General features: G+C 35.8%; 1 protein-coding gene across 9 annotated transcripts in view; it reads right to left on the reverse strand.

Moving 5' to 3' along the window:
- The window catches only part of naaladl2 (N-acetylated alpha-linked acidic dipeptidase like 2), a 635,527-nt gene that overhangs the window by 193,571 nt on the left and 426,702 nt on the right, over positions 1-15,254 (reverse strand). For all 9 annotated transcript variants that reach the window (XM_073916359.1, XM_073916358.1, XM_073916357.1 and 6 more), the window contains 2 exons: positions 6,000-6,092; positions 3,154-3,359 (listed from right to left, as the gene is read on the reverse strand). In XM_073916359.1, coding sequence (XP_073772460.1) covers positions 3,154-3,359; positions 6,000-6,092 — 299 coding nt within the window. The remainder of the gene's footprint in view (positions 1-3,153; positions 3,360-5,999; positions 6,093-15,254) is intronic.

Below are 15,254 nucleotides of genomic sequence, written 5' to 3' on the forward strand. Positions count from 1 at the left end.
TCTAGGGTTGCCACAGCGGAATAAACCGCCAACTTATTCAGCATACGTTTTATGCCCTTCCAGCCACAACTCATCACTGGGAAACATCATTTACACTCTCTCACACACACACACACACACACACACACACACACACACACACACACACACACAGACACACACTCTCACACTCTCACACACACACACACACACAACGTCAATTTTAGCATACCCAATTCACCTGTCCCACATGTCTCTGGACTTGTGGGGGAAACCGGAGCACCCGGACGAAACCCAGGCAAACACGGGGAAAACATGCACAGTCTACACAGAAATGCCAACTGACCCAGCCGAGGCTAGAACCAGCGACCTTCTTGCTGTGAGGCAAAGATGCTACACTATAAAAAATGGCCATGATTTCAACGGTAAAAAACTGTAAAAATGCTGCAGTACAAATGAATAACCTGGTTAACTGTACAGTATGTTTCCTTAAAATATACGGCGAATAACCGTTAATTGACTTTCCCAGAATTCCCTGCATGGCACATAACTTTTTATGCATTTGGTTTATATTAATATGAATCTTTTTAATTGTTTCCCCATCATTTATGTACATTAGAGATTTATGTTACATCTAATGTTGATAAACAATGTTTATTTCATGACTTTAATTTTATGCGTGTTACCATACTGGTGTTTAGTAGCTGTGTGAATGACACTGAGCACCTTCTATATGCTGATACTCTTTTCTGCTTGTGGGAAAAGTTGATTGTGATGAGCATTGGCATGTGGGTGTGCTAACGTGTCTAACTGCGTAACAAAAGATGTGTAGATGTTGATCATTCAAAATACAGAATTATTACCTCTATAAATTAATAAAATACGATAATTTACCGTAAAAAGGAAAAATTACTTTTACGGTTTGTACCGTGTTTTTAACAGTAAAGTACTGGCAACCACAGCTGCCAGTTTTTTTTTTTACCGTAAATTTTACGAATTTATTTTTTACAGTGTACCCGCTACGCTGCTGCCTCTCCTGTAGCAGTTATTTATTTATTTTTATGACTTATTTATTAAATTCACCATTGCAGAAAGTCTAGCATGATTAATTGTTACCCCAATATTCACGACGAGTCTGTCTTGGGAAACAGTGGGCAATAAGAGCGCATAATTTCTAAGTTATATCTGCGGGTGCTGCCGTTAATCCGCGTATTAGGAAATAAAAAAATAGGCTGCATAGTTACTTATGAGTGGGTCTCCGGGGTTCAATCATTGTTTCTGCAAACCTTAACTACTTTCTCTAAAATATTAAAATGTTTTAAGCTATTTTATCTGACTGACAGGCACAAATAAGCAGACATCTCCATCCTCACAATGAGTTTCTGAGTTCTCTCAGCCTTCGAACTGAGTTTGTTCTTCTAAGGTTATCTAAAAACACATTCAGTGCTCTGAATATATTGTAAAATCCTGTCTTGCTTATTAAAATTACTTGGTTAGACTAATTAAATTGAAAGTGCATGGCGTAATGGATGATTTTATAATTTAAAATGAAAACAGTTGAATATAAATTCATCTGAAAGTGTGAATATTTCACTTTAATTTTATTTAGGCTAGACTATTATTTTATTAAACAAACCACTTCGTGTTTTGATGCTGACGCATAAAGCGCACTGGTTTTGAAGCACTAGACCTCAGATGTTATTCGTTATTCTTGTTTATCTAGTAGATAACAAACCAAAGAAAAATACATTAAAATTATGATACAAATTCTACAAAACGAAATTTGTTTTTATTTTTTTTTCCAGGAAAAATATATACAAATTATTACTTTGTTTGAGCCCGGCCACTACTTAACTGTGTGGGTGGATGAATTGTTTTGCTCTGTGGAAAAAAAGGATTTAATTAATGCTTCACTGTAATTGTTATATCACAACCCTCATATAATTGCAAATTTTTTAATATGCCATTACTTTGTCTTGAGCGTCAGATTTTTTTTCTTGGTGCTGATGTGCTTTCATTTTCTCCATCTCACTCATGGCAAGTTCAGGCGAGGGAGTGTTTAATAAGCAACCCATGGCTGGAAAATATACATTTAGATTTAAAAGAAAATACTGTAATATTAAAAAGGAAATATATGTTTGATCCCATCAATGTCATAATGAATGCCCTTAAATAATGTAGACCAGTTGTCAGCAAGCATGAGTGTTTACTGAGATTGACAAAAAAAACCCCAAAAAAAAACATTGAAATTAATAAGTTAAGAAATATTGTTATAGCAATATAAAGATTGCTTTGGAAAAAAATGCTTGTTGTAGAAGTCACAGGATGACTAATTGTGAAGGAACGTGTAATATGGCATATTTGTTCCCAACAACAAGTCAAGATTTTATCAAGACAAATTCACGTAATCTGAGATAGTGACGTTCATAACTGACAATAATAATCGTGTGATCTGACTGTGGCTTTAGTCTTAGTGAATCTCCCTTTAAAGGTTTGCTGACTGTAATCATCTCAATGAAGTCCCAGTTAACCCACTGATTCAAGTGATTTCAGTTCAGAGCTAGTTTCCAGTTAATAACTCACTGATTCAAATTATCCAAAGTGAATCTCCAGTTAACAACATACTGATTCAAAAGTTTGAACAACTGAACATTTATTCACGAACCTTCAAGGTCCCTTGAAATTAAAATGTTTTTTTAGTTGTTATTTTTTAGTTTCTGTTTGTTAGTTTTGTGACAAATTTTGCATTTAGAAAATTTAAAACTAATATAAACATCCAAAGTTTGTAGTTCGTCACCTTTGCCTAAATGGATGAACAATTTATTTTTCATGTCACCTCATACTTCGTTTTTTCATCAAATCTTGACCAATCTTGACCTTCAAGAAGCTTTTTTTATTTGCTCTCTTGATCACACTCAGTGGCAGAGCTGTGATAAAAACAAAACACTATTAGCTATTTTAGAAAAGAGGAGGAGCTACTCTACGTCTCAGCCTCTCTTCATTTTTCAGTTGAGATTACCTCAAACTTTATTGGACCTTTAGGAACTACTGCATTAGACACACTTTAGAAGTGCTGAAAAAAATTACAAGAATGAACATAATATCATTCTGCAGAAATGTTACCATGGGCATGCTTTTTTACAATGAGCTTGAGCTGGAATAGTCAAATATTACCTTTCCCCACTCATAGGAGCCAATATTGCCCAAAGAAGTCCCCCCCCAGGAGCAGAAGACGATGGTACGGTCCGGTCGCCAGCCTACACGGGTTTGAGCCATCATAAAGGCAATGATCTGAGTCATGACTGCAGAACCATTTCCCCAGTCCGCCAACGCACCCTCATACCAGCTGCCATGACGACTGCCAACCAGGACATATCGATCTACAAGGGGAAACAGAGCGGGGACACTTACTTTCACACAAACAAGACACAAACAAATACTCACCACACACTAACAAACATGTCCACACAGGCACAGAGTCAATCAACTGCTGCTTAAAGATACCGCATTAAGTATCTTTTTCTTTTCTTTTTTTTTTTTTTTACATGTGTGACCCACAGAACCAGTCAATCAATATATGGAAACATTGGAAATTGATCATTCAAATGACACTAAAGACTAGATTAATATACTAAAATAATTGTTGCAACAACAAATTATACACTCAAATATACAGTTTTAAAACAGAAATATGTATTTCATAAAAAAAAAAAAAAATACAATCTCACACATTTTTAAACACTTTCTCACAAACTCCATTACTTCGATCAAACTCATTCACACATACACAAAAGAAAGCAATTTTATTCCCCCACCCTGTAATTAGTTGTGGGCTAAAAGCAGCACTGGGTCACCAGTGACTGACAGCCAGCAGAGATACAAACAGACTCATCAAACTGACAACTGAGGAAAACAGTAACCCACCTTTACTCAGGAGTATTACTGTGGTCTTCAGGAAAGTTATTAAAATGACATCAAAATGACAGATAAACATGACAAGCAAGTGCCAGGTAAATGAAATGTACAGTTAAAGTCAGAATTATTAGCCCCCTGTTTATTTTTCCCCCCAATTTCTGTTTAAGGGAGAGCTGTTTTTTTTTCAACACATTTTTAAACATAATAGTTTTAATAACTAATTTCTAATAACTGATTTGTTTTATCTTTGCCATGATGACAGTAAATAATACTTGACTTGATATTTTTCAAGACACTTCTATACAGCTTAAAGTGACATTTGAAGGCTATACTAGGTTATTTAGGTTAACTAGGCACATTAGCATAATTAGGCAAGTTATTGTAAAACAATGGTTTGTTCTGTAGACTATCGAAAACCTTAAAATGTTTTTTAAAAAATGAAAAACTGCTTTTATCTTAGGTGAAATAAACAAATAAGACTCTCCAGAAGAAAAAAAAACTTTATCAGACATAATCAAAATGCTCTCTTGAACATAATTTGGGAAATATATATATATAAAAAAAAAAAAATCAAAAAATCAAAAGGGGACTAATAATTCAGAATTTAAACTGTAAATACATAATTAAAAAAAAGAAAAAAAAGAAGAAGAAAAAAAAGTTAAGGAGAAAACGACACTGCATAATGTCTAACATGTCATTAGTGACCGGCCGACCAATTATGACAGGAAAAGAGTGTCATAAATCAGTAAAAGTAAATCACTGAGAGCTTAAATGTATAGACACAGTGACTTTTACAGTCATAAGGGCGGAGGTGAAAGATGAAACACTTTCATTACATCAGACGTACAATTATGTCATCCTGAAGGTGAAAATAGTGGGCTATGATTTAAAGCCTATTTTTGTCACTTAAGTGACCTGTGTTTGGACTGTAGTGGCAGACGTTGCTTTAAGAGATTAGTTGGTCGTAGAAGTGATTAAAAAAGGGCTGTTTCAGCATGTGGGCTTAAATTTGGCTTTATTTGGTCCCGGATGTTCACTTTTTCAGAAGATGAAGGTGAGTTTGCCTAGATTGCAGTTCTGTTTCACTCTACTATCACGGATACAATAAGAAACTGTGACAAAATGCTTTGTCTTAATGTCAGACCAGAGAGTACAGCTGTTTAATGACACCTTAGCAATATCCAGTAGTTAAAATGAAAGTGATTTGTTATTTAAATTAAATAATCTTGCATATTTTTTACGCACCGCTCAAATATAAAATTTTGTCTTTTCATAGAATTCAGTATGTTCACAGATATATTTAAATTATATTAGATATCTTTAAATCCCATTTTCTCAAAGTGAGTTTTTTTTTCTTTCTTTCCCCGGCACTTTCCCACACCAAACTTTAAAGGCAAATACAGAGGGATATGGATCACACTCTACAATAAGGTTCATTAGTTAATGTTAATTAATGTGATTACTAAGATGAACAAACAGTGAACAATAAATTTACTACTGTATTTGTTCATGTTAGTTAACGTTAGTTAATGAAAATACAGTAGTTCATTGTTAGTTCATGTTAACTCATGGTGCATTAACTAATGTTAACAAGCTCGGACTTGAATGTTTATAATGCATTAGTAAATGTTCAATTATGATTAATAAATGCTGTACATGTGTTGTTCATGATTAGTTCATGTTAGTAAATTCATTAACTAATGAATCTATTGTAAAGTGTTACCGGGATATGTTCTTACACAATTGCCCAATTGATATAATACTTTATTTTACAAAAATAAATAAAACAATTGTGAATATATTTTCTTCTGGCTTTATTTTATGAATTATAAAGTGATAAAATAAAAAAAGCCCAAATTCCCCTTATTAAAACAAACTGTAATCAATTAACTGGGAAGAAGAGTGATAAACAACCCTTAATTTTTTATGTATGTTATTATAATAAATTAATTAATTATTTGTATTATTATAATTAATTGATTCATTATTATTATTATTATTATTATTATTTCACCTGTGGGGTCTTGCTATAACTATGACCAAAAAAAAAAAAAATTCTGGCAATTTGGGATATAAAAGCACTGTTTTGGTTTGTGCTGACCTACCTGGATTGGTCTTGCCTTTGAGATATCCCATTACATTGTGCACTGCCTTGAAGGATACCTGGTTTTCAATGGTGAGATTTATGATTTTTCGTGCTGAGGAACAAACAGAAATTTCAAAAGAATTAGTCAGGGTCATGGAAAGAGATGGAAAGGTTATGTTTTCAATCATCTTAAAAAAGGGGAGATATGTTATTGCTTTTATTGTGTTTCAAAAGGTTTAAACATTACCGTTTTTTTTCTTTTTTATTAAACTATATTTAATCATAGAGGCAACTTATAGGGTCCCCATAATTACAAATGCTGTGAAAAATAAAGAAATGAATGAATGAATGCAGCTGCTGCTACTAAATAATAATCAGCAATATTTGGGCTTAGGGATAGTTCAGCCATAACTCATAGTTTACTCACCCTTCACAGGTTTCAAATCTGTTTGAATATTTTCTTCTGTTAGATATTTTGAGGAAAATTGGAAACTAGTAAACATTGACTTTCCTAGTATTTCCCCCCTACTATGGTTGTCAATGGTTACCCGTTTTCAACTTTTATAATAAAATCTTTTTGTGTTCGACAAACAAAAGAAACTCATAAAGGTTTGAAAACAACAGTGTGATTAAACCCTCCTGAGTAAGGTTTGAGTGAATTATTCCTTTAATATGTCTCATGCTATTGCTACTGCTATTTATTATACTATTAATGCAATATTTACCAATTAATTGACTGAATAATACACATTTGCACATTTCCTTAATAAACAGCACATCTTTTGATCATTACTTTGATGCAGCTTTAAAATGAAGCACTTTTCAATTTGTAAGTTTCTGGCAAAACAATTATGCAATAAAGATCATCCCATTTCATACAGAGCAACTCTATAAGGGAGAACATACACTTGAAGTCAAAATTATTAGCCCCCCTAAATTATTAGACTTCTTGTTTATTATATATATATATATATATATATATATATATATATATATATATATATATATATATATATATATATATATATTTTTTTTTTTTTTTTTTTTTTTTTTTTTAATATTTATCAATTTATAATTTAATTCTGACTTCAAATGAGAGTTTCTCAATTCCAAGAATGCAGAGAATGGACTTGTGTTCTTGTGGAGAGTGGTCCTGCCAAGTTACCACAGAAAAATGAACTCTGGAAAATGTGAGAATGTGAGAACACAGAACGCGTCCTGTGAGAAATGAGATCCTGCGTTCTTTCCTGGTTCTTCCTAATGGTCACATGACCTTCACTTATTTTTATTGGAGAACTATTTAAACATTACAGCATTCATACGATGATTAATTGTTCACCCCCTTGTCACAATCTATATTATGCACATAAACCTTACAAGTATACTTTGCACAATACAAATTTAACATGAATTTCAGGAAACAAACACCCTTGATATGTTTATGCCTTTATAAAGACTTTTTTGTCAATGTTTACTTCCACTGTCTCATTTAGGGAAACTACTAAATAAACAAATTATATCTCTGAATTTTAATAATAAATCTATATAAAATGCTGTGCTTCCCACCTACTTTATTCAGCTGCAATGACTTCTGGGACTTCTAGAGCGAGTTCATTCATTCATTTTCTTGTCGGCTTAGTCCCTTTATTAATCCAGGGTCGCAACAGTGGAATGAACCACCAACTTATCCAGCAAGTTTTTACGCAGCAAATGCCCTTCCAGCCGCAACCCATCTCTGAGAAACATCCACACACACATTTACACACAAACTCATACACTATGGACAATTTAGCTTACCCAATTCACCTGTACCGCATGTCTTTGGACTGTGGGGGAAACCGAAGCACCCGGAGGAAACCCACGCGAACCCAGGGAGAACATGCAAACTCCACACAGAAACGCCAACTGAGCCGAGGCTCGAACCAGCCACTCTGCGACCTTCTTGCTGTGAGGCGACAGCACTACCTACTGCGCCACTGATTCGCACTACTAGAGCGAGTTTGGTGCTTAAATCCATATCAAGAACACATCAGGGAACTTTCATGTGTCCTTCATTATTGCTGTCTTGAGTTTTGAAACTGAAATTTGGCAGTTGATGATGACGTCAAACGAGAACACCAAGAGGCAAGATCGCTTAAGAACGCACATCAAGAAATAGCCATAGTCTTTGCTTTGACTATTCCTTTGTATGTTTCAAAGAAATCCTACACCCTCTGAACACCCTCTGACACCTGGAACCACATTTAAAGATGTACTGTCGCCAGTTCACTCATACTCTTACCAATCAAATACAGGATAACAGCCTGGCGTAATGGACTGAATATCAATGAGGCTGATGTCACAGCAGAAAAAAAAGAGAAACACCTGGTCCCACACATCCCAAGCCACTCCATCTCCTGCTCGCTCTGTTACTCTCCTACAGCAATATCTGCAATCTACTAGGAGATGTAAAAATCCAGCAGTGGACGCAGTTCTGGCTTAAGTCAGAGACAGAATTGAAAATTCTTTTTCAAGAAAGACACAGAATCACAAGTAGTTGTGCCGCCCTTCAGGTGCATTTTTCATACTAGTTCCTGAAGATAAAATGAAGTTTGCAACCTCAAAAATACTAAGACGTAAACTCTGCTGATGTGTACAGATGAGTTCCTTTACTCTTTCATAGTAATCAAATTCATTCCAAAAAATTCAGTGGGCTTCACACTGCCCCCATTCATCACCCCTGACAACTCCACAAATGACTTTGGGTAAAGAGCAGAAGACGTAAATGCAGTTCTAAGGGAGTGTTTAAAAGTGCTGCCGAGCACACGGGTCGCGCTGTGACAGATTTGCCCATTAATCATCAATAGGTATGAGAGGTTACCGAGAGAGGTGAGGGCCTCTGCGTGAGCAAAGTGAAAAAGTGATCTTGTAGGAAAAGAACGAACAAGTCGACAGCTGCAGTGGTTCATGTTTTATAAATGACCCTAAATAAGCTGTTCTTCAGAAGTACACAGTTGAGCCAAAACATTACGACCACCTGCCTAATATGCTGTTGGATCTTCAGCACCAGAACAACACTGATCCAACAAAAAAGCATCTATAAGACGTCTGAACATATCCTGTAGCATCTGGCACCAAGACATTGGCAGCACACCCTTCAAGTCCAGTAGGCTGCAAGCGAAGTAGTCAAAGTTGACCAATGTGTCACTATATGCTCGCGTGTACCCCTAAACATGACATCAATGGCGGATGAGAGAGAACAGTTTCAGAAACATTTGGCAGACAGCCTTCTCCAGCCTGTCACACTGAATTAGAAGCACCACCGCAGCATGACACATCTATACATTGTTTTGTTTTTGCAGTAGACAGACACCACCAAACTCATGGAAAAGATGCAGCACAACATTGTAAAGCTTGGCGTATGTCCTCTGCAAGCAATCATATAGGTAGATACATCAAAACCAACTCCGCTACTTGATTCTCTAGGACAGTGGTTTTCAAACTTTTTTCACCAAATACCACCTCAGAAAAAATTGTCCCTCCAAGTACCACCATAATGACAGGTATTGAAGTACACAGTAGGCCTAAGTAAGCGGCAACAGCTTACTACAAAACTACAGATTAATTCTTCTTATTATGAATATTTATTATTGTCAGCCACTTTAAACATAATAAATAGGTTAAACAATAACACACAAAGTAAAAAAAATATATAAATAAAATGTCAACATTTAAATCAAAATGTAATTTTAAAAGTTAATTAAAAATGGCACTGTTCTTAAAAAGTTCAAAGAAAACTGCTTTACTTAAATGTAAAGTATTATAAAGTAGCCTATTCATCAAAACCTGCAAACTGTAACGAAGTGGCTGACACAGAGGGATCCATTTGCAGTATTTTTATTAAACACAGTTTAATAACAAATAGCACAAAGATGTTGTGCGTGCGCAAACTCACATACAACACAGTTGTATATAGTCGCTGGGCTGGCGGCAGGTAAACACAGGATGAGTATGCAGGCATGGGTCAGAGGCAGGCGGCTAGTATCAGAGTCGGGATTCAGGCTGAAGTACAAGGCAGGCGGCAGGCAAGACTGGGTCAATAAACGAAGCAAGATCACAACGGGAAGGCAGGCAAGGATGAGACCGCTCAGTAGTGTTAGCCGGGGCAGAACAAGACTTCGCAATGAGGCTGTGTGTGTGTGCTGCTTTTATGTGTGTGGAGAGTGATTACTGAATGCGCTTCAGGTGTGTCGGCAATCAGTGTAAGTGGATGACGTAATGTCAATAGTCCGGTGATGGTGACCTCTGCTGGCCAGCGAGGGGAATGACTGGGACCGAGTCGGTGACACAAACGTGTCCTGGACCTCATAAATATAGGTTATACCATATGTCATAATATTCATATACAACTCTGATGAATTTTGAAATATGTTGCATGTGTATATGTCTTAGTCGTATATCTTTGAAATCTAAATGTTAACTTGTATTTGAAAAATATGAGATGGATTTACATGTTTAAATTAGAAATTAGGTCTGCTTACTGCTCGTTAGAGTAGGCTATGTGTGTCAGAGAAGCAAGTGATTAAACTATACCTGTCAACATTGGGAAATAAAAATATGAGATTAGCCCCCAACAACTGTTACAAGTATGGGGAGGAAAATAACCTCAAAGGGTAGAATACATAACAAACATTAGAAAAATGAAAATAAAATAAAAAGTTTAGCCTATTAAAATCAATTTCCTGATCACATCGATGTTTCGTATGCATCAAAAGGTGTTCTTTTTTTTACTTAAATTATTCAGTGATTCCTCCCAGTACCACTAGAAGGAAGCCTGTGTACCACTTGTGCGACAACTGTACCATTGGTATATGCCGAAGCTTGCTAATGGGACTTTTAATTTGCCAGTAACCTGGGACAAGCGCTTCGGCGAACTGTATGCAAGGCAAAAACCGGCGCGTTTCAGGTCTGTTTTCTTTAAATATCTGCAAACTCCACTGGCAGAATGATATCCGATATAAAGTGGGTCTCAGATTATACACAAAGCACTGCATTACATTACATTTCCTCCGCCATGTCTTTATAAAATGAGCATGTATTTTACCCCAGTATATTTAATGGAGATTCTGCGCTAGCCTGCTGATTCTGACGGGCGCATGTGAGTAAACTGCTTTTTGTTTCGTTTTACGCTTGAGCAACTAAATGAATGCCAAAGTTCATTTAACTAAATGTATTTAATGGCATTACAACATCAATGCTGTAAAAGGAATTGTATAAAATGGAAATAAGTTTACAATGACAGCTCACCGGAAGTTTATCAGTATGGGAAGAACACTAGCTCCGCATATACCCTTTTGACGTGAAATTCCAGCGCAAGTACGACCCCGAATATGTAAAGTGTGGATTTACATATATTGACGACAAAAAAGGCTTAAAACCTCAGTGTGTCATATGTAGTGAGGTGCTTTCACAAGAGAGCATGAAACCTTTTAAATTAAAACGACATTTAGAAACCAGACATCCCATTTGCAAGGAAAAACCTGTGGGCTATTTTCTAAGACGACTCCAATAGCTGAGGGCATCACAAAAGTGCCTAACATATTCATGTTCAAAACAAGTACAAGTACATCTTACTGTGCTCACCGTATAGCAAAGGCCAAGAAAGCCCACACAAAAGCAGAACAGCAAATAACTGGTGATTATTATAAAGTGGTTATGATTATTTTTATAATTTTACTTCAGTTTGTTGGTTTTTGTTTAGTTCAAACAGATCAAATAATGTTTTTATACAGTTCAGTTTAGTTAATGGTAACTTAACTTTTCCTTACCCTAACCATTTAGTGATTACAGTATTTGACATTTTTACTCTGTAATATTTCTATAATTTGATACATTTTGTTAAATGACAGCAGTAAAATACTGTTTATTTGTAAGTCTTGGTGATTTTCTTATAATTTATCTGTCACTAGTTGTGTATGTTAACAATTAAATACAAATTTATCATAATTCCTAAAATTATATTATAATTCCTAAAAATTTGGGTCGCGGCTTGAAGACAATGTGAAAATGTGGGTCCCATGGCCAAACCAGTTGAGAACCCCTGCTCTAGGATATTCATATACAGTTAAAACCAGAAGTTTACATTCACTCTAAAAAAAAATGAACATAACAATTTTTAAAAAAATGTCTGATGGTAAATCACACTAAACGTTTACTGTTTTAGGTCCATTAGGATAACCTAAATGATTTACATTTGCTAAATGCAATTGCAATTAATGACTTTGATATGGTGTTTATGTTATTGTGTCTACTTTTCTACAATATGTTTATATTGAGTTTATACCTTTTTTTTCTCTCTCTCTTCCTTATTTTATACATATTTGATATTTATGGTATTTGTGTTAAGGAAGTGTTCAGTGTAAAAGCGGAAGTCTTTTATTTTGAATTGATTACCATTACGGATATCAAAGGATACACAGAAAGATCGCACATGATCACGGCGTCCCAGCTGTGCGGTCTGCTACGGTCTGAAGGTTTAGCTTCTGGTTGGATTGGAGAACACGGTACTGACACTTTATGTTTAATTTGTTTGTTTGTATTGAGTTTGTATACTGAGTTTAAGTGATATCTATTTGTTTGTATACGGCTTTCATGTTTGCTTATATTTGGTTATAATGAGACACATTTTTTTTTGGAGAATATTTTATTAATTTTTAGACAGTCAAAAGTTTACATTCATTTCCTTGGTATTTTTTTAATAGGTTTGCTTTTAAACTGTATAACTTTGGTCAAACGTTTTGAGTATCCTTCCACAAGCTTCTCACAATAGTTTGTGAAGGAATTTTGGCTCATTCCTCCAGACAGAATTGGTGTAACTGAGTCGGATTTGTAGGCTGTCTTGCTCGCACAAGCTTTTTCAACTCTGCCCACAAATTTTCTATAGGATTTGGGTTTTGTGATGGCCACTGCAAAACATTCACTCTGTTGTCCTTAAAGCACATTTTAACTAATTTGGCTGTATGATTAGGGTCATGGTCTGTTTGGAAGACCCATTTGTGGCCAAGTTTTAATTTCCTGGCTGATGCTTTGAGATGTTGCTTCAGTATTTCTACATAATGTTCTTTCTTTATGATGCTATCTATGCTGTGAAGTGCACCAGTCCCTCCTGCAGCAAAACAGCTCCACAACATGTTGCTGCCGCCCCTACACCTTACAGTTGGGATGGTGTTCCTAGGCTTGTAGGCTTTCCCCTTTGTCCTCCAAATGTAACACTGGTCATTATGGCCAAACAGTTAAATCTTAGGGTGCTTTCACACCTGCCTTATTTAGTTCCATTGAATGGCACTAGAGTTCATTTTCCTTTTTGGTGCTTTTCGTTTGGGCAGGTGAGCCCAATCGAGCCCAATGCAGCAATCGTACTCGAGTGCACACCAAAAGCGGACCAAATAAGCATACCGAGATCTGCTTGAAGAGGTGGTCTCGGTACGCTTTCAAACGAACCCTGGAGCGGTTCGTTTGTGGTGAGAATTTGATCCATACTAAATCAGGTCCAACCGCAAAAAGTACTGCATCTTTTGGACTAATCCAGCTGCCGTAGGCCGATGCGCTGTGCATTATGGGATATGGACGAAAAATATTTGTTGACAGCGCTTTATCAACAGAGAGAGGGGAAAACATTACCTGATGGATCGTTGGTAATATTTCCACAAGATGACCATGTCGCAGTTTAGCTAAATTAATTCATGCCTCCTCCTGAAGTGACGAGTGATGCATTAAACACTGTTTTCCAGCCACGGCTGCGCTTCATTCTTGAATTGTATTGTTTGTCTAAAGCAGGCATACAATCAGTCAGCGCAGTCGTCCCTCCAGAGTAAAAATGACATTTTGTGTCAGCCGGTTTTGTTTACTTGCGGGAGTTCATTGGCATTTTCCCCCACGTGAATTCTGACTAATCAATAAGCAGTTTAGGAAATATGTTCAACAACATCTGGTCAATGAGAGATGTGGATTTTGTCAGATGACTGCATTTTGGTTCGTTTCAACTTGTTCAGACCAAAGCCAGCAGTTTGGTGTGAAAACGACCCAAAGATGGCAGAAAATATAACAATGTATAATTTATTGCCCTTGGTCGGGACCAAATGTAGCGAACTACAGATGTGAAAGCACCTTAGTTCCATCAGACCACAGGACATGTCTCAAAAAATTTGTATTTTTCTCAGTGTAATTTAGCCAATTGTAATAAGGCTTTTATTATGCTGGCTTGTTGATTTCCCTATGTTGTCACACAAGAAAGCAGTGTGTTTGAGGTTTTCCTTAAACACTGTTTTACAGTTGTGCCACCATTTAACTCAAATGTTGTCTATTAGCCAATCAGAAACTTCCAAAACCTTGACACCATCATCTGAGCTCTTTCAGAGGTATAAAAATCTTATTGTATGTAAACTTGACTTTCAAGAAAAGTAACAATTTCTCAAAAATATCTCTCATTATTCTGCTATTAGCATAACAGACACTAATCTGATAATCCTAATTTACCTAAAAGAGAAAAAGTTTAGCCCCATTAAAGTCTGACTTTTTAAAATGGTTATGTGGCTTTTTATACAGTGTATGTGAACCTCTGGTTTCAACTGTGTTGTTGTTTTGGATGTTGGATGGGAAATATATTAAACGGCTCAAAAAAGGTGGAATTCTGAAACACACCCACTGATGGCATAAACCAATAGACCCCTTTTCACATTTCTGGGTCCCTCAGTAACGGAAAGGGTCATGGTTGAGTAAACTTAGAGCGCAGTGAATTGGAGACTATGAGACCCCATCTCTCCCTAAACACAAAAGTCAGTTTGCTCGCTATCATGTGTTTCATTCTGACCCAAGTAGCTTCTCAGCAACATACCATGACACATATCTTATAGAAGAATGAGGTGGGGATAATAAAATCTTTCAGTATAAAGTGTTTTTAAATATTTCCCAGAATAATTATTATTTTATCAAATGACAAGATTATGCAGATACACTAGCCACAATTTGAAGTGGACTTGAAAGCATCAAAACCATTCATCAAAGTTGTCCTATAAAGCCAAAATGTGTATTGAAAAAAATATCCATTCTTGTCTTTGATTTCCTTTAAATCAACTTCAAATGTTGGCTAGCATATAAATGTACAATTTTATGCAAAGTTTTGGGCACCCCTGATCATTTTCATAATTGCAAGCCATTGCCTGCTGTTTGTTCAAATCAGCAATTTCATTTGGATATATTTTATACCTTAGGGGAAAAGAAACATTTTAGTCCTGAC

This window comes from Danio rerio, chromosome 11 (assembly GCF_049306965.1).
Source record: "Danio rerio strain Tuebingen ecotype United States chromosome 11, GRCz12tu, whole genome shotgun sequence".
NCBI lineage: Eukaryota > Metazoa > Chordata > Actinopteri > Cypriniformes > Danionidae > Danio > Danio rerio.